Source organism: Prosopis cineraria, unplaced genomic scaffold, assembly GCF_029017545.1.
Source record: "Prosopis cineraria cultivar Desert tree isolate PC_DT_omini unplaced genomic scaffold, ASM2901754v1 PC797, whole genome shotgun sequence".
In the NCBI taxonomy this organism is placed as follows: Eukaryota; Viridiplantae; Streptophyta; class Magnoliopsida; order Fabales; family Fabaceae; genus Prosopis; species Prosopis cineraria.
The window spans coordinates 1-20,730 of record NW_026556122.1 but is presented as its reverse complement, the minus strand read 5'-3'; the positions used below and the strand labels follow the sequence as shown (position 1 = coordinate 20,730).

At 30.6% G+C, this 20,730-nt stretch overlaps 2 protein-coding genes across 2 annotated transcripts; both read left to right on the top strand.

The window, feature by feature from the left end:
- LOC129298398 (uncharacterized) lies at positions 1-5,494 on the top strand. The gene is made up of 8 exons (XM_054936801.1): positions 1-141; positions 735-838; positions 1,631-1,745; positions 1,939-1,984; positions 2,521-2,575; positions 3,351-3,459; positions 3,620-3,740; positions 5,028-5,494. Exons 2-8 carry the CDS (start codon positions 774-776, stop codon positions 5,129-5,131), a joined length of 615 nt encoding a protein of 204 aa, XP_054792776.1. The 5' UTR covers positions 1-141; positions 735-773; the 3' UTR covers positions 5,132-5,494.
- An 11,118-nt stretch (positions 5,495-16,612) lies between these two features.
- LOC129298397 (mediator of RNA polymerase II transcription subunit 15a-like) lies at positions 16,613-18,441 on the top strand. Its single transcript, XM_054936800.1, has 4 exons — positions 16,613-16,744; positions 17,324-17,428; positions 17,937-18,048; positions 18,308-18,441. The coding sequence occupies exons 2-4, from the start codon at positions 17,364-17,366 to the stop codon at positions 18,425-18,427; spliced, it is 297 nt and encodes a 98-aa protein (XP_054792775.1). The 5' UTR covers positions 16,613-16,744; positions 17,324-17,363; the 3' UTR covers positions 18,428-18,441.
- The last annotated feature ends 2,289 nt before the right edge of the window (positions 18,442-20,730 follow it).

Genomic DNA, 20,730 nt, shown 5'->3' with positions numbered 1-20,730 from the left:
AGCTGCTTTAGTGACGACCACAGCAACAAGTAGTACAGAGCCACATTTTCCTTTCTCTCCACTCTCTCGTTATCAACTCACTCCTCGACTCGCAGCGCCGGCGTCATCGTCTTCGGAGAAGGCACCGGTCGTAGACTTCCAGTAACCTACTGTTCTTCTCTTTCTTTGTATTCATGATTTAGTTTTGTTTGCTTTCGGAAACATGATATCTCTCTGATTCTTATACCATACTTTTCTAGTACTTGTTAGCACTCAGATGAATCTCTCTACCTTTTGTGATGGCTGGTATGTGGGAAATATTTTCTATCTTTGAAGAATTTGAAAGTACTTGGAAAACAATCTTAATTCTCTAGACGACGGATGATCAAGTGTCAGTTTTTTTTTTTTTTTTATCGGAAGTGAAACACACTCAAAACGAATTTGATGTATGCATCAGGAATATTACTTTTTAGAGCCCTCAAAGATGGAGATGGGGAATTTCTTGTTTCACATCATAGTATTTCTTCACTTCACTTGAGGAATTTGCTGAATTATGAACGCGACCTGAAATCAGGCGCTTTTTTTTCCCCCTTTAGGTTTTGGTTTTCAAAAGAGAATATTCATGATCTGAAGTTCATAATTTTCATATTAAACCAGTGGTTTCTTTTGGCTTGTTTTCAAGTACGTGCTCAATTTCTATGTTTGCTTTCAAAGCTTGATTTCATTTGATACCTTCTTCAATTTGAATTGAATAGGTGCGGTTATTGGGGACCTCCGTAAGGTGCAGGAGTGCTATGGATACACATGATTGGAGGGCTCAATTACTGCCTCATATTCGCCAAAGCAAAGTCGATGAAATGTAGGTCTAAATTCTCTATTTGATTAATAAGATGGTCTGAGTAGTATCTGCTTTGAGACGTCATCTGTGCAAACTGTTGATGCTGTCTTAACATCCCCCCGTTTGTCATGGACGCTTAAATTTATTTCATCACAAAACATATATCATTGAATCCATGGTAAAGGAGCTATAACAGGCATTGCATGTCATTGTCAAACCCATCGAACCACTGATTCTTCTATTTGCTGGTTCAGGAACCATATTACTTGATGTATTCAATTTCTCTTGACACGCTAGTGTTTTCCATTTATAGACAATGCTGGACATTTCTATTTCAAACTTTCAATGCTGTATGTGAGCTCCATTCAAGATTTCTAGAAGGCAGTGTTATCTTATCTTTACCCATAGCCTTGGTTAGGGGACTAGGAACTATTTTGGTGTTCTATATATTGTCGTTATGACCTTGAAAGCTGCTGATATTTGTTGTTACATTTCACTTTGGCCCAAAATATTTGGAATAAAATGTGTGTTATATGCCTATCTTGTGTGTGAACTAGATAAGTTTTAATGGATTTTGGAAAAGGAAGACGTTTATAATTGTCAGGTGCTAGGATGATGACACAAGTCTTCAACAATCTACTCCAGATGACATGTTTGCTTACCATTTATTTTCAATAAAACGAAAAACCACCCAAAAAAACACAAAACAAAGGGGCTGGACGCTTACATAATGATCATGTTTTTTCATTTGACCGTTGTATGTTGTCCTCAACTTGATTCCATGTCATTGTAAAACAACTCTTCGTTTTGTAGAATGAGTACATTAAAATTGTATCAGTCTCATGATGGTGATGATGGTGAATTACTTGAAGTTCTAAAAAGTGCACAAGGTTTTGAGCAGAAGACTTATGCTGGTGCAGCTAGCCAGGTACATACGCCAATAATGTGTAATCTCAATTAATATAATAATTTGTGGTCATCTATGCAGATGGGTGAATCATGATGTAAGTATTGTTTTAACAGGGTCAACTTTAGCAGTGGCCCACTTTTTTTTTTACGCTGTCATGTGCTGATTTGCTGTGATGCTAATTTTCTAACATTTTGGCATTTCCTAATTTCAGGAAGATTACTTACAGAAAATATCCTCAATGTTGTTAATAAGTCAAAGTAAGTCCCAGAATGTCAATGTCACCATTATGCCATTGGATTCAGTTATTGACCCATTTTAGATTTTGGAGGTTTTCAATCCTAAAGCCTTTGAGCTCATTGTATTGGTTGAATGTTCAGGGTCTACTCTGACTTTATTCTTAGCAATTCAGCTATAGCATTCCACTAGCAAAAATTTCAATTTGTAACTTCTTTTTTGTTTGATATCATATATAGAATGTTGGCCAAGTTATATGATATTTTCCTTTAACTTTGATCTCAAAAAAATACTTTTTGTATTTCATTTGAATACCATCCAAATTTTGCGCATTTGCATTGTAATTTTGTCTTGGATAGAAGTGCTTTTCTGTCATAGTAATTTATTACTGTTTTGATTTGATGTTATTTTTTTTTTGTCTTCTGTGCTTGTAACTATGCTACTATTGTTTTTCCATTGACAATCAGATATGATTTAAGTACTCTGTTATTGATTTCTCAATCTAAATTTGTTAGTATGAATAATTGGAGAGGTACTCAAGTTGGATGATCCTTTACAGAGTATTGGAGGGCTGGACTGCACCCTGATAGTCGCCGAAGAATCGTCAACAAAATGTATAAATTTTTATGTTGTTTTACTTTGGTCATATATTTCATGATGGGGGAAAATCATATGCCACGCATCATTAGAGTTCTTCTATTTTTTATTCGGAATTAAATTGATAACCAGCTTAAGATTGATGCTCAAGATTATGTTTTGTAGCTGAGGAACTATAAAACATAATTTTTCTTATGATTATTGAATTGTATTTTTTGCATGCTTTATGTATCTTGAACTTATTTTTAAATTAATTTTGTTTAAGAGGTCCCCCCACCATTGGATATTTGGGAGCTTTCTGATATACTTATTGTTATGTGTTTTTTTTTTTTTTGGGTTATATTCTGCTTCTTGTTTGGTGTAGTTAGAGGACTTCTTCGTTGGCCAAAAAAAGAAAAAAGGTTAGAGAAATTCTTATTATATGGTGTTTTTTAATTGTGGAGAGGGGAGCATTTTAAGACGCAAAAGAGATAATCTCTTCCCATTAGGAAATTCATTTTATGGTATCCATGTATAACTCTGAACTGAGCTTGATGAGTCCATGCTTTTATGTTTGCTTTTTGGTCCTTTTTGATATTAAAATGGACATGAAATGTTGTTATAAGGAGAAGTAGTATTTGATACTATCATCATTTATATTTCTAATCAAAATCTAAAATTCTGTGCATTTTCTTTGGAAAATGTGAATGGCATGAACGGTGCCTTGTGATCATGCTTGTTATTTGGAGGACTGTCTAATGCTATATGCTTCCCTGAGTTATAGTAATTAAACTGGTGTTATTCACCTTGTAGATTGGAAACATTAAGAAGACATCTTCCTGTTTCTGGCCAAGAGGGATTAGATGGACATCGTAAAATTGCTGCAAGATTTGAGAAGGTTTATAATGCAGCAACAAGTCAGGTAGAGTCATCACAGTTTTACTTCTGACAGCCCTCTTGGTAGATCATTCTCATCTGAGCAGATGAATTGTGATAGAAAGTTGAGCAGTAGTTTAACTTTGTCTTGTAGCATATCATGGATTGCCATGATTTCTTACATCTCTAACATTTCTTGATTTCAGCCTGATAATCTTCGGAGAATATCACTGAAGATGCTGTTAATGGAAACTAGAGGCCAAAACACCATAGCTAACTCTATTCCCTCAAACTTTGGTGACAATAAGGGTGGATCTTCTGATACAGGTATCGGCATTCAAAAGCCTCATGGTCTGATCTGTTTGCTACAAATAGCCTATGCAAGGTCATGAGCTGATAGTACTTTCATACCTTTTTTTTTTTTTTTGGTGTCAGAATACTTTGATGTTTTGATCTGTGAATAAAACTTAATGAGAACTAAGCTAATGATGTTTGGTTTTATGGTGCATGTTAGGGCTGCACAAAAGACTGGACGGGACTGGACTTTAGCCTAACCCGGAGTCTGGTCCTTTTTATGAAAAGGATTGGGTTAGGTAACCCGTAGTCTGGTTTGGTCCTGTGAAAACCCGGAAATTAACAAGACTGGACTTGGTCCATAGGACTGGGAGATTGGCCCTATTAGTCCAATACTCACTTGGCCTTTTTTTTTTTCTCTATGATGACCAATAATCTATTTCAACTTAACAAATTCAATTAAGATAATAAAAACACTTATAATCATAATAAATCCATAATAATTTCTAACACCAAGAAAATAATATTTTAGTTACAGTCCAAACTCCAAATAATTTAAATACATAACTTCAATAAAAAATCATAGGAAAGACCAAAAATAGACTAGAGGAAAAAAATCAGCAAGAACAGAAGTAATAAAAATCAGCCCATAGACATGTTCCTTTAAAGTTCGAATAGATCAAGATCAGAGTGCAAAGTGCAAGGCAAGGGCTAGGGCTTTGGTGCACTGAAGAAATTAAGAATGAGAGCAAAGTTGAGTGAGTGGCTGAGACGCTAAGTGCTGTTGAGTAACAGTGTTGAGTTTTTTTTTCGATCAGAGTGCAAAATGCAAGGCAGGATTAAGATTTTTTTTTCTAAGGCTTATTAATTAATAATTTATAAATTAATTTTAATTATATTAAAATAATTATATAGGACCAAACCGGACCACTTAGTCTAGATGCTTGGTTTCTAGTCTGGTCTTACCCAAAAAATTAGTCCTGTCTTTTTGGTCTTTTTGGTCCTATAAGACCAGCATTTTACAGGACTGGATAGGACCGAATTTTCATGGGTCGGACCAGACTGAACGAGACTACGAGACTTTTGCACAGCCCTATGGTGCATGAGTACTATTTATTAACTTTATGAAAGAAACTAACATTTTCCAATTTATTAAGTTTTATCATTAGAACTTAATGGTCAAGATCAAGCTATTTAACATATTGAGAAATGTTGACCTCTTCTCGAAATATCACTTTGGGTGAATGAAGTTACGGATCCACCTGTTCCGCGTCCTCATTTGACTTTTTTGGACAATAGTTAAAATTGGTTTTAATTCAGGTCAAATAGCTTCAAGCAGCAGGACATCCTCATTGCACAATATGGATAGAAGAGTGGGTAAAGGATGCAGACAAGGAGATGAAGTGATAATGCTCATTGCATGAACATGAGAAATTTTTGGTCCGAAAATTGTTGGATGCCTAAACTACCAGTCAATTAGCATTTTCTTTTTTTAACTTTTTACATGGTCAAAACAAAAATTATTGAAGTACTTTGAGTGTTTACAAGATCAGTGCAAAATTTTTTTGCAAGTTTTATGAACGTTTTTGTCATGCGCAAGAGCATTGGGGATTCAATTTATTTCTTTGATTGGGCTGAAGGACCGGTTGCCACAAGCCAATTTCTTTGTGGAAATGTGTCATATATATATATATATATATATAGTCGCTGTTGTAAATGCTTTAACGTTGTTGTTAATGTCTAAATTTAGTATTATTAACAAAGTTGTATAATAACTAGATTTATTAGCTGTGATGTCGATGTTTTGGAAGCTTTTGTAAATTAATTGTGTTGTAAGGCCAATTTTGGATTTCATCACTTGATATACATGGTGCTGGCTTGTACAAAAAGGATCGGATGTTATAAATTAATGAAAGTTAAATTAACTTGTTTCCTATATATTTTAAGTGCACACATTATATGTATGAGATAATAGATTCTCTATTATTGAATTATAGGAATATTTGATATATTGTACCTGGACGACATAAAAGGGACAACATGCTTCTTGAAAAGTAAACCCACATGCAATAACATGCGTGCATTCAAAAGAATCCAAGTACAAGGAAAGAAAAATGAAAAACGTGTGCCACAAATTGTTAAGGCCACTGAGTCACTAATTAGTCTTTAAACATATCGTTAAACACGCAACTTAGATTTGTGCCGCTGGATCGCTAAAATGTGATCACACACACACACACACACACATTTACATACACCTTAATGGGACTTTATATTGGACTGAATCAACATTACGATACTATGGCTGCTGATTGATGACACACATATCAAGACATTCTGTTTTTGGCTTTTTATCACTCATGCAAAGTGGCCGCAGCATTTTGAGTTTTCAATGTTTTTTTAACGGTAAGGATTTAAAATGCCTCTCAATTAAGCGAAAAGGGTCAAGATCACCCCTGAAGTTAAAAAATAGTTATTTATATCCGTCAACCGCTAAGATTTTTCATTCCATCACCTTATTATCTATTCCGTCAAATTTCACTATTAGTGAAGCCTGCATTTGAATTTTTTAATATTTTTAGTTGGTCCCACCATTTTTTTATAGGATTAAGGGTCAAATGCCCCTCAACTAAGCAGAAAAGGGCCAAAGTCACCTCTAAAATCAAGGGTCATTTATGTCCTTCAATTGCTAAGATTTTTTATTCTATTACCCTATCATTTGTTTCGTCAAAATTCACCTTTGGTGGAGCTCACATTTAAATTTTTAATATTTTTAATGGGTCCCACCATTTTTTATATTTTTAGTAAGTCTCCTCAAGGTTTAGGCCACACTTTCGAGCGAGTCTCGGTTCAAGCTCATAAAAATTTAAACTTTATATCATGGCTCTCCAATTTTTCTATTGTAATTCCTCACCTTACCTTCCTCACCTTACCTTCAAATCTGCCATGGCTAATTAAATGGTGCCAAAACTCCGCCAACTATTGCAGGAACATGCTTTCGGTGCACTCCTCAACCTGGTCATTCACGATAATATCAAGACTGCAATCGGCATGTTGGGTGCTCTGCCGCCGCTACTCCACTTGCTTCAATACAAGAATGAGTGAATGAGAGGGAATGAAGGGGGGGGACGTGAGAGAGAGGGGGGGGAGAGAGGTATTTTTAAAAAAATTATAAAAAAATAAAAAAAATTAAATGTGGGCCCCACTAATGGTGAAAATTGACACAATAGACAGTCATGACAGAGTCAAAAATTTTAGCAATTAAGGAATATAAATGACGTTTTCTTGACTTTAAGGGTGACTCTAATTTTTTTTGCTCAGTTCAGGGGCATTTTAGACTCTTAACCTTAAAAATATAATAAAAAAATATATAAAGTTGGTCCCCCTATTACATTTTATTATTAAAAAATATTTAAAATATTTAATAGATAATTAACGCCAAGGGCATGGAGGAAGCAAAATTCTAAGACTGAGGGATAAAATTGACCTCAAGCACTTTCTTCCCAACTCCGATTTGGGGGAAGAAAAATAAAAGAAATAAAATAGAAACAGAGATAATGAAAAGAAAAAAATTATAAAAAAAATTATCACTCATCTATATATATATATATACACACAATAGAAGAATAACAAGCACATTTCTATGGATGACAAATGTCATTTCTTTAAATACTACAATTTCAGAAAGCCACATAAGATTTTACTTGCAAAATTATTTTTAATTCATAAATATAATTTATTTTTATTCCATGATTTCAATAACTTTTTAACCCATGATTTAATAATTTTCTAATCTCACGCTTTCACTTTTAGATATGGTTAGTTATTTAGTATTCTATCATTTTAATAACTTCTTTACTCTACAATTTAGTTTGTGATTTTTTTTTAATTCATGCATATAATTAAACTTAAATATGGATAGTTATTTAGATTATTCATTTCAGTAACTTCTTAACCCATGATCTAATAATTTTCTAACCTCAAAATTCATCTTTTAGATATGGTTAGCTATTTAGTATTCTATTATTTTAATAACTTTCTTGCTCTACGATTTAGTTTGTAATTTTTTTAATTCGTGCATATAATTAAATTTAAATATGGATAGTTATTTAGATTATTATATCATTCTAATAACTTCTCAGATCCACGATTCACATAGAATTTGGTGAGAATATAGATATATATATATATATATAATAGATAAATAAGAAATAATTTTTCAAGTTTGACACGTATGAGTTTTTTTTAAAAATATTACAATTCTATGCTATCCACATCATCATTAATTTTTAAAACTATTTTTTCTAATTTATAAGATTGCAATTTGAAAATATAACTTCTCTCCCATGATCTCAAAATCTTAAATATAATTTCTCAACTAATTCAAAATTCAAAATTTTATTTTTAAAAATTTTATCCTTAATATTCTCTCTCATAATTTCAAATATAACTTCCCAAATATTGCCATTTTGTGAATAATTTTGAATTGATATAATAATTTTATGAATAATAATTTAAATAATTTTATTGCAAATTAAATCATATAAATAAACAAATAAAAACTGAATTATAAACGTATGAATTAATAAAATAATTACATTAAATTCTTTATATGTTATTAATTAATATAATTCTCATTTATAATTTAATTAAATATATATAATTTATGAAATAAGTAATTAACAGATAATTTCCTAACCCCACGATTCTTCTTTTTGATATGGTTAGTTATTCAGTATTCTATCATTCTAATACATTCCTTGCTCTACAATTTAATTTGTGATTTTCTTTATTCATGCATATAATTAAATTTAAATATGGATAGTTATTTAGATTATTCATTCCAGTAACTTTTTAATCCATAATCTAATAATTTTCTAACCCCACAATCCCTCTTTTAGATATGGTTAGTTATTCAATATTCTATCATTCTAATAACTTCATTGCTCTATGATTTATTTGTGATTGTTTTAATTCATGCATATAATTAAATTTAAATATGGATAGTTATTTAGATTATTTTATCATTCTAATAACTTCTTAGCTCCATGATTCACATAGAATTTGGTGAGAATATATATATATATATATATATATAAAATAGATAAATAAGAAACACTTTTTCAAGCTTGACATGTGAGTTTTTTTTAAAATATTATAATTCTATGCTATCCACATCATTATTAATTTTTAAAAATAATTTTTTTTAATTTTTAAGATTGTAATTTGAAAATGTAACTTCTTTCCCATGATCTCAAATCTCAAATATAATTTCCCAACTAATTCACTATTTAAAATTTTATTTTTAAAAATTTTATCCTTGATATTCTCTCACATGATTTCAAACATAACTTTCCAAATATTTCCATTTCATGAATAATTTTGAATTGGTATAATAATTTTATGAATAATAATTTAAATTATTTTATTGCAAATTAAATCATATAAATAAACAAATAAAAACTGAATTAGAAACGTATGACTTAATAAAATAATTACATTAAATTCTTTATATGTTATTAATTAATATAATTCTCATTTATAATTTAATTAAATGTATATGATTTATGAATTAAGTAATTAATGGATATTAAGTTAAATTCTAATATTTAAATTAAATACAATAACAAAATTTTCTTGATATTTTAATGTGTCATCTCATGCAAACATGTCAAGGATAAAATGAAATTCTTATTTATGAAAATTATGTTATTATATTTATTTTAAATAATGCATCAATAATAATTATTAGTTAACCTTTATAAAAACAAAAATATGTTTTTTAGAAGGCTGCGCACATGACAAGTGTGTTTTTGTTGTTGAATGCTTCAAAGTAAAAAATTTATAACACTCTGAAAATTATATTTTTGTTTTTATAACTTTTAAAGGAAATTAGAAAAATATTCTAGAAGCGTAAAAATTGAAATATTGTCTGAGGTTTTTCTTATAAATATCCCACCCTATGTCTCCTCATGCTGTTCCAAACAAGCCTACATCACTTGAGATGGTTTTGCAGGACGAAGCTATGTGTTGCATTCTAATGTTTTGAATATTCTATAATTCATTTAATAGATTAATTGATTCTTTATAAAACCTTATTTTTATATTTTCTACTGGCATTTTCTTTTTCAAGTGTTACATGGGTTTTATTATCTATGACTGATCTACTCATTGATGAAAAAAACACACCTTCATTTACCTCCCTCGTATATATATTACCTCATGTTTAAATGAATTGTTGAACATTCATTTATGTTAAATATATTGTATATTATATATGATGTATTTCATTTGTGTATGTTATAATTTCATGCCTATGTCTCTTTTAGTACACTCACATCCATTATATTCAGGAAATGTTTTCTACATGTATATTTAAATGAATGCATGTGTATGTGTGTTGATTGAATACTGGTGTAATTCCAGTTTAAAATATGATCGAGAACTAAATGTAGTCACTTTTTTTAATAGGAATTTGAATCTTAGTTCATCATATTATGACTTTATTTATATTGTAATTTTTTTTATTGCAATACCATCATATATTTTTAATTATTTTAAAATATACTTCTGATTATAACTTCATTTAAATAATCTCATTCAGTAATGCAAGTTGAATTAAAAATTATTATAATTCTTATAAGAGGACCCGTGTATTGTACGGGTGAAATACTAGTTGTATTTAAATAGAAGAGAAAACAAAAAAAAAGTAAATATGGTAATAATTATAATACCCCTATATCAAAGTATATCAAGAAACTGAATTTCATACCCGAATTAAAAATTAATATATATTAATGTATACTCCTTCATTGTATCAAATACACACACACACACACACAAACTCCTTCCTAATGTATACAAATATATACTTCAAGATTCAGATACAAAATATATTAATTAATATACACTCATTCCTCTCAAATTTAACATTCAAAATCAAATTCGAACTTTAAGAAGGTATTTAAAGATTACGCTAATGCCCAACTAGTTTTGAATAAATCAAAACCAAAGGTTATACTTCAAAATCAAGATTAAAAATATTTTCCATATCCTCATCCGCATGGTGGAATGTTTTTCAATTATGAGAAAAATAAAAAATCAAAGATTTGAAAAGAGAAGCATTGGGGGGGGGGGGAATGAACAAATCCATCTACTGGGTACATTTGTGTGAAGAAGATAGAATCAGAAAAATAAGACAAAATAAAAAAATAGAATTGAAAAAAATGAGCAAATTAGGGGAAACATTGAAAAAAAAATCCATTCACTAGGAGAAAATGAGCGAGGACAATAATACCAAGGAAGAATAGTGCAAGGCAATGCCGATGAGGATGCCTGGGTTGAAGAAATGGAGAGATTTTAGGGATGTTTGAAACTATTTTTATTTTATTATTTTGAGAATTGGTGTTTTGTAAAACATGTTCTGAAAACAAAAAAATAATAAAAATAGATATTTTTCTCATTTTCTCTTATTCTTCAAAATAATAATCCCAGAACACCTGAAAGTTGTTTTCATTTTTCTGTTCTTTGAAACAATATTTTATTTTTTTGTTCTTTAAAAAACATTTTGAAAACACATTATCAAACAGGTTTTTTTATTCTTTTGTTCTGAAAAACAGAAAGCTGTTCTCAAAATAGGTTGCCAAACAGGCCCTTTCTTTTTCACTTTTCTTTACTCGTCCAAATAAGTTGTTTTCTATTCCATTTTCTTCTCACTTTTTCTATCTTTCCATCCAAACTTGATTTGAATAGTTTAGAAGAGCTTTGAAAAAATTTTTAAAAAATGCTAAAAAGTATTAAATCTAGATCATTTAAAATTTATTATGATGGTTGATGACTTAAGAATTGAGACAAGAGATGTGTTTGAATTTCAGTTGTATATAATTGATTATAAAAAAATTAATTAATATGATTGATTTTGAATATAATTAATTATATTATGTGGTATATAATTGATTTATAAAATTAATTAATAAGATTGATTTTAATCAGAATTAAAAAGTAGAATTAAAATTTGAAAAGAAGTAAAATCATGATTTTGTGAAAATATATCCAATTATTTTTGATACATATTAAAATCAATTATGGATAAAAAAATCATGTTTTCCAAAAAATAATCAAACACTCATTATATATGCCAAAATCAATTATGAACAGAAAATCATGGTTTTCTTAACAATATTCAAACACTCTTATACATGCCAAAATTAATTATCAACTCAAAACTATGGTTATATGATAAGGTACTATCACTTGTGTGAACACCGTATTTTGTCCGAGCATTTTTTAAATTTAATAATAAATAATAAAAAAGTATAAAAAATAAAAATAAAATTTAATTCTTTTTAGTATTATATTTTCAAAACAAAAAAATTAAATTAATTGATAGGGCTTAATTTTATTTTAAATAATCTTTTTTAGTTAGGATTTTATTTCTTTTAGTTCATTAAAATAACCAAAAAAATATAAAAATATAAAAATAAAATTTAATCTTTTTTTTAGGATTATATTTAAAAATAATAATTTTAACAAAATAAAAAAAATCTTATTCAAACCTTTTAAAATCTCTCCTGAATTATCCCAACCATTCAAAATATTGGGAATCAATTTTTTTGATACTCAACTATTTTTAAATTTTCTTTCCTTAAATCTTTTTATTTTCCATTTAAATATATATATATATATATATATTAAAATTAGACTTTTCTTTCTCTCCCTTAATCTAATTAATAATAAAAAAAAAGAAAAAAAGCATTAAAACAAAGAATGGCTGAAAAAAAGGGACATGCACGCACGAAGCTTGAGCACAGAGCAAGCAAACACAGTAGCAGACTAAGGAGAAGCAAACGTGCATAGCGAACACACGAATACCAGACGCTACAGAAAGAAAAGGAAAGGAAGCAGAAGCATGCAGGAAAAGACAGAACAAAAAAAAAGAAAGGAATCACACACACAGAGCCAAAAGACTCAAACCTTTTCGGCAAGATCAAAGGAGACATGACAGAACAAAAAAAAGGGAAGCACACACACACACACAGCCACAGTCGGACGAGAGAAGCACTTGAAAAGGCAGAGCCTGCCAGGCACGTGAAAGAACGAAGAGCAGAGCATGTTTTCGGCCACACGAAAGGTAAGTTGTTTTGTTTTTCCTTCTTTTGGTTTTGAATATAAGAGAGGGCACGAGAGACTGAGGAGAGGAGAGCTGATTCTGGGCAAAGAGCTTTTTTTCTTCTAAAGAGAGGGAGAGATGGAAAAAAATAAAGACGAAGAGGAGAAAGAGAGAAGATAGAAACTGGTCGAGAAACAGAGAGAAAAGAAAAGAGAGACTAAAAGAAGAGGGAAGCATGCATACGCATGCATCAGGCCTTGGAGCAGAAGAGGCTAAGATCAGAAGAGAGAACGAGAATGACAAAGAAAACAGCACGAGAAGCTTGGATAGAGACAGAGATCACGAGGAGCAGAGACGAAGAAGGACTAGAGACGAAGAGAAGAGGGAAGAGACCAAGAAGGTGAGGAGAGTCTGGAGAAAAAAATAATGAGGAGGACGAGCAAGATGGAGAAGAGACGGGGAAAAAGAAGAGAGAGACCGAGAGGGAGAAATAAGGAAAGAAAAACAAAGCATCAAAACGCAGCACGCATGCAACTTTTTATACACTAAGTGACACCGAGAGAGAGAGAGAGAAAGCAGTGACCGAGTGTAGGAGATAGAGACAGAGGAACGAGAAACAGAGCAGAAAAAAGAGGAAAGGGAGAGACTGAAAAAATGAACGAGAAATAGAGCAAAAAAAGAGGAGAGGGAGAGACTGAAAACTAGACGAAAAAAACAGAGTACCAAGGATCACACAACATAGATGAAGAACAGAGAAAGCAAAGAGAAAAAAAGGAAACGAAAAAAAGGGCTAGACATGCATGAAAAAAAAGAGAGGAGGGTAGCTTCAGTGATGAAAAGAGCTAACCGAAAGAGAAAAAGAGAGGACTCGTGATTTTGGCTCCGGATTTTTGAGATGGAAATGAACTGAGAGAAGAAGATGAAAATGATGAAGAAGGAGGAGGAGAGAGAAGCTAATGGATTAGATGGAAGGTGAAGATGAAAGGTGATGACATGGAGAGTAATGGCTCAGTATCAAACGGGTAATAATTTTACTTGTTCATTATTCAAAGCTTAATCTGTGGGATTAATAGAGTAATTAGGAAATTTCAAAATTTATATAGATCACATGATTTATTTTATGTGGCATTGTACCAAGTTATGCATTTTGAGATTCTCCTTGTCCTTTTGCATGTTTTAGGCTATCATTGAAATTATTTTTGACTATAAGCTTCACAATTATTTGTTGGTTGTAAAATTCTTAATAAATAATATTTAAATCTATTTACAGTGTGAGATTTCAAGAATTCCTACAGACATTTAAATTTAAAATAATCCTATATCATGAAAATTAATAAGATTTTGCAGGTATGAGGATCAATTTTGTATAATAATATGGGTTCCAAAGAATCATCATCAAAATTAATTATAATCAATAAAATATTTAAGTCTCATGAGAGATTTCAAGAATCTTCGTAAGAACTTAAATTAATTACATTATCGTGTCGAATAATAAGTCCTTACAGATAAAGTATTTCTCAATTTTATGATAAATAAATGATTTTTGTAAATAATAATATAATACACAATTTAGAAAAATTAATTAGTCAACTTAATGCATTTAAATGGTAATTATATTTACCGATTATATCTTTTAATCATGTGAGATTTTTAAATTTTGATAGATTTTTAAGATAATCGTATTATTGTATGAGTCAATAAGACTTTACAGATATAACGATTAAGTTTTTTAATATATATATATATATATAAATTATACACTCAAAAATATAAATAAATTTAATTTTTTTATCGTGAGAGATTTTGAAATATCCACAGATATTTAGATTGATTGCATTATTGTATGAGTCAATAAGGCTTTGCAGGAACTGTGATTAAATTTCCAATCATAAAACATAAAAAAACAAATTTTAAACCCTTTTCTTTTTCAAAAATTCAAAAAATTGAGAAATAATTAAAATTAAATTACTTTTTGTAAGTTAAAACACACATATCAAGATTTTAAAAATTTTTTTATTTGCAAATTGGTGAATTATTTCTAATTAATTTCTCTTCAAAAAATATATTGTTACCAACAATTTTAAAGCCCAAACTACGTGGACTTTGATCCCCATCACAGGGTACGTAGGCTTTAGAGTCAGATTCTGAGTCAAGTCCTCCCTGTAAATAAATAAATATTTCTCACTTAATTCTTATCATTTTTATGTCAAACACATGAATATAAAAAGAATAATTAAAATAATTTTAAAATCATATTAACATAGCACAACAAACTTTAGATAACCGTTCTCACGAACAGGTGTTGTGGGGTGCCTAACACCTTCCCTACACTCAACCGACTCCTAAACCTATTCTCTGATTTCGCAGACCGTCCTTATCCACCTTTAAACAGTTTTTCGAGGTTTTTCTCAAAATCTTGGTAGCGACTCCCATTTCCTCGGTCTTCCTTTCGAAGGCCGGAACCTCCATTCTCGCGCTGTCCGCGTCGCATTTTCAGGTGCGACAACTTGTTTTTCAATTCATATTTTCAATTTTACTTTTTTAAAAATTTATTCAAAAATCATATAAATTATTTTACAAATCATGGACATGTTTGACCACCTGTTATGAAAAATTTTTTTTATTCTTCAGAACAACAAAATAAAAAGATCTATTTAGTAACATGTTTTTAAAAAACTATTTTGGAGAACAAAAAATAAAATATTATTTTAAAGAGTAGAAAAATAAAAATATTTTTTAAATGTTTGGGGATTATTATTTTAAAGAATAAAAGAGAATAAGAAAAACACCTAGTTTTATTATTATTTTTAAACATGTTCTACAAAATATCAGTTCTTAAAATAATAAAATAAAAATAATTTTAAACAAGTCCCATATTTTTGAGTTTATAATTGATTTTGATATATATAAAGGTGTTTGAATTTTTTTTAAAATATATGGTTTTGGGTTTAAAACTGATTTTGGCATGTGCAATTAATGCTTGAATATTTAAAAATAAAACATGATTTTAGGTGTATAATTAATTTTAATTTAATATGTCATAGGTGTGTTTTGTTATATTTTCACAAAAATCCATAATTTTAACCACTGAAATTGATCAATAAGATTATCCAAACTGGTATAAGCATTGATCCGCGTGAATGCAGAGACAGGACTCCTTACCCTTCGCTCCACTCTCTCATCAAAATCTGTCAACTCACTCCTATAATCGTCGTCGAAGAAGACGGGTTTGAATCCTCTCAGCATCCCTCAGCGTCTCAGTTTTGGCCCTTGGATCTGTATTCAATATTTCATACTTTGCCACATCATCCTATATTAAAACAATTTAATTTAAAAAATAATTCTTTCCTTAAATGTTTTTTCCATTTTTTATTTTCAAAACTTACTTCAAAAAATGACTTTGTATATTTTTGTGCAGGACCTACAGTTTAAGTTATTTAAATTCTAGCTTAACATATTTAATAAAAAATCTACAGAGTAAGCCTATAGTATTTAAATTTTGATCTGACTTATTTAAGTAAAGACCTACAGTTTAATTTTTTCAAACTCTGGCCTGACCTACATAATAAAAATATGCCTAAAAAATTTAAAAAAATTTTAGAACAAAGTCAAGCCAAAATTTGAATGCTTATTTTGTAGATTTTTTTAAATAAATTTTTATTAAATAGATTAGGCCAGAATTTAAATAAGCCAGTAAGTTTCTTTACAAAAATCTGTAAAATAAATTTTTAGAATAAGTTTTGAAAATAGAAAATAAAAAAATCTAAAGAAAAAATTATTTTTGAAAAAATTAAATTATTTTAATATAAAATGATGTGGTAAGATATTAAATATTGGATTACAGATCTAGGGGGCAAAACTGAGCCGCCGAGGGACGCTGTGAAACAAGGCCGCTGAGAGGATCCACATCCCGACTCGTTGACTTCCGGTAATCCTACTTTGCTTTGGGAGAGATTATATTTCTCTGATTCGTTATAGCATGCTTTTCCAGTACTTGTTATCACTTGGGTGAACCTCTTTACCTTCCATTACGGCTGGCATATGTGAAATATTTTCCAACTCGCGAAGAATTTGAAAGTACTGGGAAACTAATCTCAGTTCTCTAGACGATGGATGATCAAGTGCTAGTTTATTTTAACGGAAAAGAAACATATTCCAAACGATTTTGGTGTATGATGCATTAGGAATAGTACTAGTCATGGCCATGAAAGATGAGGATGGGGAATTTCATTTTCACATCATACTATCTCGTCTGTTCACTTGAGGAATTTGCTGAATTATGAACACGAGCTGATATCAGGTGCCAAACCTTTTTTTTTTTTTTTGTAAATGTGGGTTTTGGTTTTCGCAAGAGTATTTACGATCTTAAGTCCATTATTTTCTTAATAAGCCAGTAGTTTCTATTGACTTGTTTAAAAGTGCCTGATCAATTTATATGTTTGCTTTTAAAGCTTGATTTCATTTAATTGGTCAAATTTCGGTACCTTCTCTGATTTGGATTGAATAGGTTCGATCATTGGAAATCTCCTCAAGGTGCAGACCCTACTATGGATACACATGATTGGAGGGCTCAGCTGCTGCCTCATATTCGCCAAATAAAAGTCAATGAAATGTAGGCCCAAATTCTCCATTTAATTAATAAGATGATCTGTTTGCTCCAAAAAAATATCATAATAAGATGATCTGAGTAGTATCTGCTTCCACCTGTCAATTCTGTTAACTATCAACGTTATCATAACATCCCCCTTGTTTGTTATGGAGGATTAAATTTATTTCATCGCTAAAAAATAACATATATCAATTTAATCACGGAAGATATATCATTATCCACGGGAAGGAGCTATCTTGGGAATTAACTAGGAATTTGGAACATTTCTCGTTTAGTCTTTTTAGTGGATTTGGGAGAAGGAAGAAGCTTATGATTGTCAGGTGCCAGGATGATGACTCAAGTCTTTCACAGCCTACTCCAGATGATAGTCTGTTTTCCTAGCATTTCTTTTCCCAGAAAAAAAAATGAAGGGGCTGGACTTTTACGTAATGATCATGCTTTTTCAGTTAAGCATTGTTTTTCCTCAACATCTTGATGCCATATTTTTGTAAAACCATTCTTCATTTTGTAGAATGATTAAATTAAAGACGCCTATGTCTCATGCTGATGATGATGAATTGATTGAAGTTCAAAAAATTGCTCAAAGTTTTGAGCAGAAGACTTATGCTGGTGCAGCAAACGAGGTACACCAATACTGTGTAATCTCTGTTATTTTAATAATTTATGTTCATCCATGCTGATGGATGAATCTTGGATGGATTTGGGGGGTGTTTCTTCCTCCTAGCTTTGGAATTTTCATGTCATTGCTTGTAACTTCTGTCCCTCACCCCATACCTCCAAACGTAAAACACTGTTTTAACAGGTTCATTTTTTAGCAGCGGGCCACTTTTTTACCCTGTCATGATTTCTGTGGTGCTAATTTCTCATATTTCCTAATTCCAGGAGGATTATTTACAGAGAATATCTTCAATGATGCAGTTAATTGATAGTTATCATAATCGTAAGTCCCAGAACATCAAGATCAATATTATGCCATCAGATTCATTTACTGACCCACTTTAGCTTTTGGAAGTTTTAACTCTTAAGACCTCTAACACAATGTGTCGGATGAATGCTTTCAGGGTTTACTCAGACAGTATGCGTAGTTATTCAGCCATTTTTTTTCTCTAACAAATATTCAACTTGCTGCTATTATATATAGAAAGTTTGCTAAGTTATATGATATTTTCCATTAATTTTAATCTCAAACAATATCTTATGTCTTTATTTGAATACCATCCAAATTTTGTACATCTGCAATGTAATTTTTTCTTTGACAGAAGTGCTTTTCTGTTATAATAACTTATTACAGTTTTGATTTGATATATAGTTTAATTGTATCCGTTGCGAATCTATAATATCTATTTATGTTATTTTTATTGTCTTATGCGCATGTAACTATGCTACTGATGTCTTTTCATCTCCAGTCAGATTGGATTTATATAATCTGTTATTAATAACTCTGTGTACAATTTTGAGTATAAATAATTGGACGCTTGCTCATGTTGGATATCTTTCACAGTTTGAGGGCTCAGCTGCAACCTGATAGTCGCGAAAGAATCATCAACAAAATGTATATATATTTATTTTTTTTGTTGATTTACTTTGGTCATATGGCCTGGTGGGGAAAGAAATCATATACCTTGCTTGTTAGAGTTCCATCGTCTGTCACGAGGGATTATAATTAGACAAATCATTCTCTTTTGATATTCTTTACTTCTCACCGGGGAAAAAATGTTCTTGTTGTGTAGCAATTCCCCAATAACTTATTCAAGGTCAACATTACAATTATTGGCCAGGTGATTGCAGTCAAGTCTAGCTGACAAATGTGACATTAGAGTTTGTCATCTCGATTTTTTTTAATTAATATTGTTAAGGAGTCCCTACACAGGGGCCCTTTGAGGGATATTTAGGTGGTTACTTATTCGCTTATAAGTATGTGTTTTTCAGTTATATTGTCCTTTTGGTTTGGTTATTTAGAGGATTATTTATTGTATGCTTTTGTATTGTGGAGAGGAAAGCATTTTTTAAGATGCAAAAGAGATCATCCCTTCCAATTAGGATATTCATTTTATACCATCCATGTATAGCTCAACTGAGCTTGATGAGTCCATGCTATGGCTTTTGTTGTTTTTATGGTCTTTTGAATATGAAATTACACATGAAAGCACATATTGTAGAAGGGAAATGATATTTGATTCTGTCATCATCCATATTTCTATTGAAAAACTAAATTCTGTGAATCTTTATCTTATATATTGTAATTGCTTTTCTAATGGAACTGTAGTTCTACAGTACCATTTTGACATTTTTTTTTAAAAAAATTTACATAGTTAGGAGAACTGGGAGTTTTGGGGTCTACATTAAAAATATGTAGGTGTGGGTCATGGGGCCATACTAAAGAAATAAACATACAAAATTTTTTAATATGTATCCCTTCCCGAACTATATATATGGCATTTTTTAAAGGGTACTTGATCTGAAAATTAAAGCTTTAGTATATTTATTTTTTTTTTTCAGCTATACCCTTATTTTACGCTGACTTTGATCCCTATTATGGGGCTCCTTTTAGAAGAATTGTTGGTTCTTAGCATAAGGTACTTGATGAGGTATTAATTTATTTTATAAATTACCCTAATTTTAACTCATTAACTATGAGAGAAGATGTAATGCAAATTTTTTAAAAAAATTCATTTAAAATTTTATAGCACTTATGTCTATCTTTTTTTTTCCCTTTAATCGAAGTCATTAAAACATCTCCATTCTATTCACATTCATTTCTCTCAAATCAAGGAGAGAATTAATGCCCTGTCCATCGCATGGCGTAATATCTAGTTTCTTTTGGAAAATGTGAAGGGCATGAACGGTGCCTTGTGATCATGCTTGTTATTTGGAGGACTGTCTGATGCTATATGCTTCCCTATGAGTTATAGTAATTAAACTGGTGTTATTCACCTTATAGATTGGAAACATTAGGAAGACATCTTCCTGTTTCTGGCCAAGATGGATTAGATGAACTTCGTAAAATTTGCTGCAAGATTTGAGGAGAAGGTTTATAATGCCAGCAACAAGTCAGGTAGAGTCATCACATTTCTAAGGAGATTGAATTATGATATTTTGTCTTGTACAATATCATGGATTGCCATGATTCTTGCATCTCATGCGTTTCCTAATTTCAGTCTGATTATCGTCGGAAAATATCCTTGAAGATGCTGACAATGGAAGCTAAATGCCAGAACACCATAGCAAACCCAAACCCTATGCCATCAAACTTCGGTGACAACAGGGATGGTCCTTCAGATACAGGTATTGTCATTCAAAGGCTT

What these genes read in the sequence shown, in the direction of transcription:
- LOC129298398 (XM_054936801.1), top strand. Translation starts at nt 774, where the DNA reads ATGGATACACATGATTGGAGGGCTCAATTACTGCCTCATATTCGCCAA. An exon ending in CAAAGCAAAGTCGATGAAAT is followed by an intron (nt 839 to 1,630) that starts GTAGGTCTAAAT and finishes TTCGTTTTGTAG; the next exon opens with AATGAGTACATTAAAATTGT. An exon ending in ATGCTGGTGCAGCTAGCCAG is followed by an intron (nt 1,746 to 1,938) that starts GTACATACGCCA and finishes TCCTAATTTCAG; the next exon opens with GAAGATTACTTACAGAAAAT.
- LOC129298397 (XM_054936800.1), top strand. Translation starts at nt 17,364, where the DNA reads ATGGATACACATGATTGGAGGGCTCAGCTGCTGCCTCATATTCGCCAA. An exon ending in CAAATAAAAGTCAATGAAAT is followed by an intron (nt 17,429 to 17,936) that starts GTAGGCCCAAAT and finishes TTCATTTTGTAG; the next exon opens with AATGATTAAATTAAAGACGC. An exon ending in ATGCTGGTGCAGCAAACGAG is followed by an intron (nt 18,049 to 18,307) that starts GTACACCAATAC and finishes TCCTAATTCCAG; the next exon opens with GAGGATTATTTACAGAGAAT.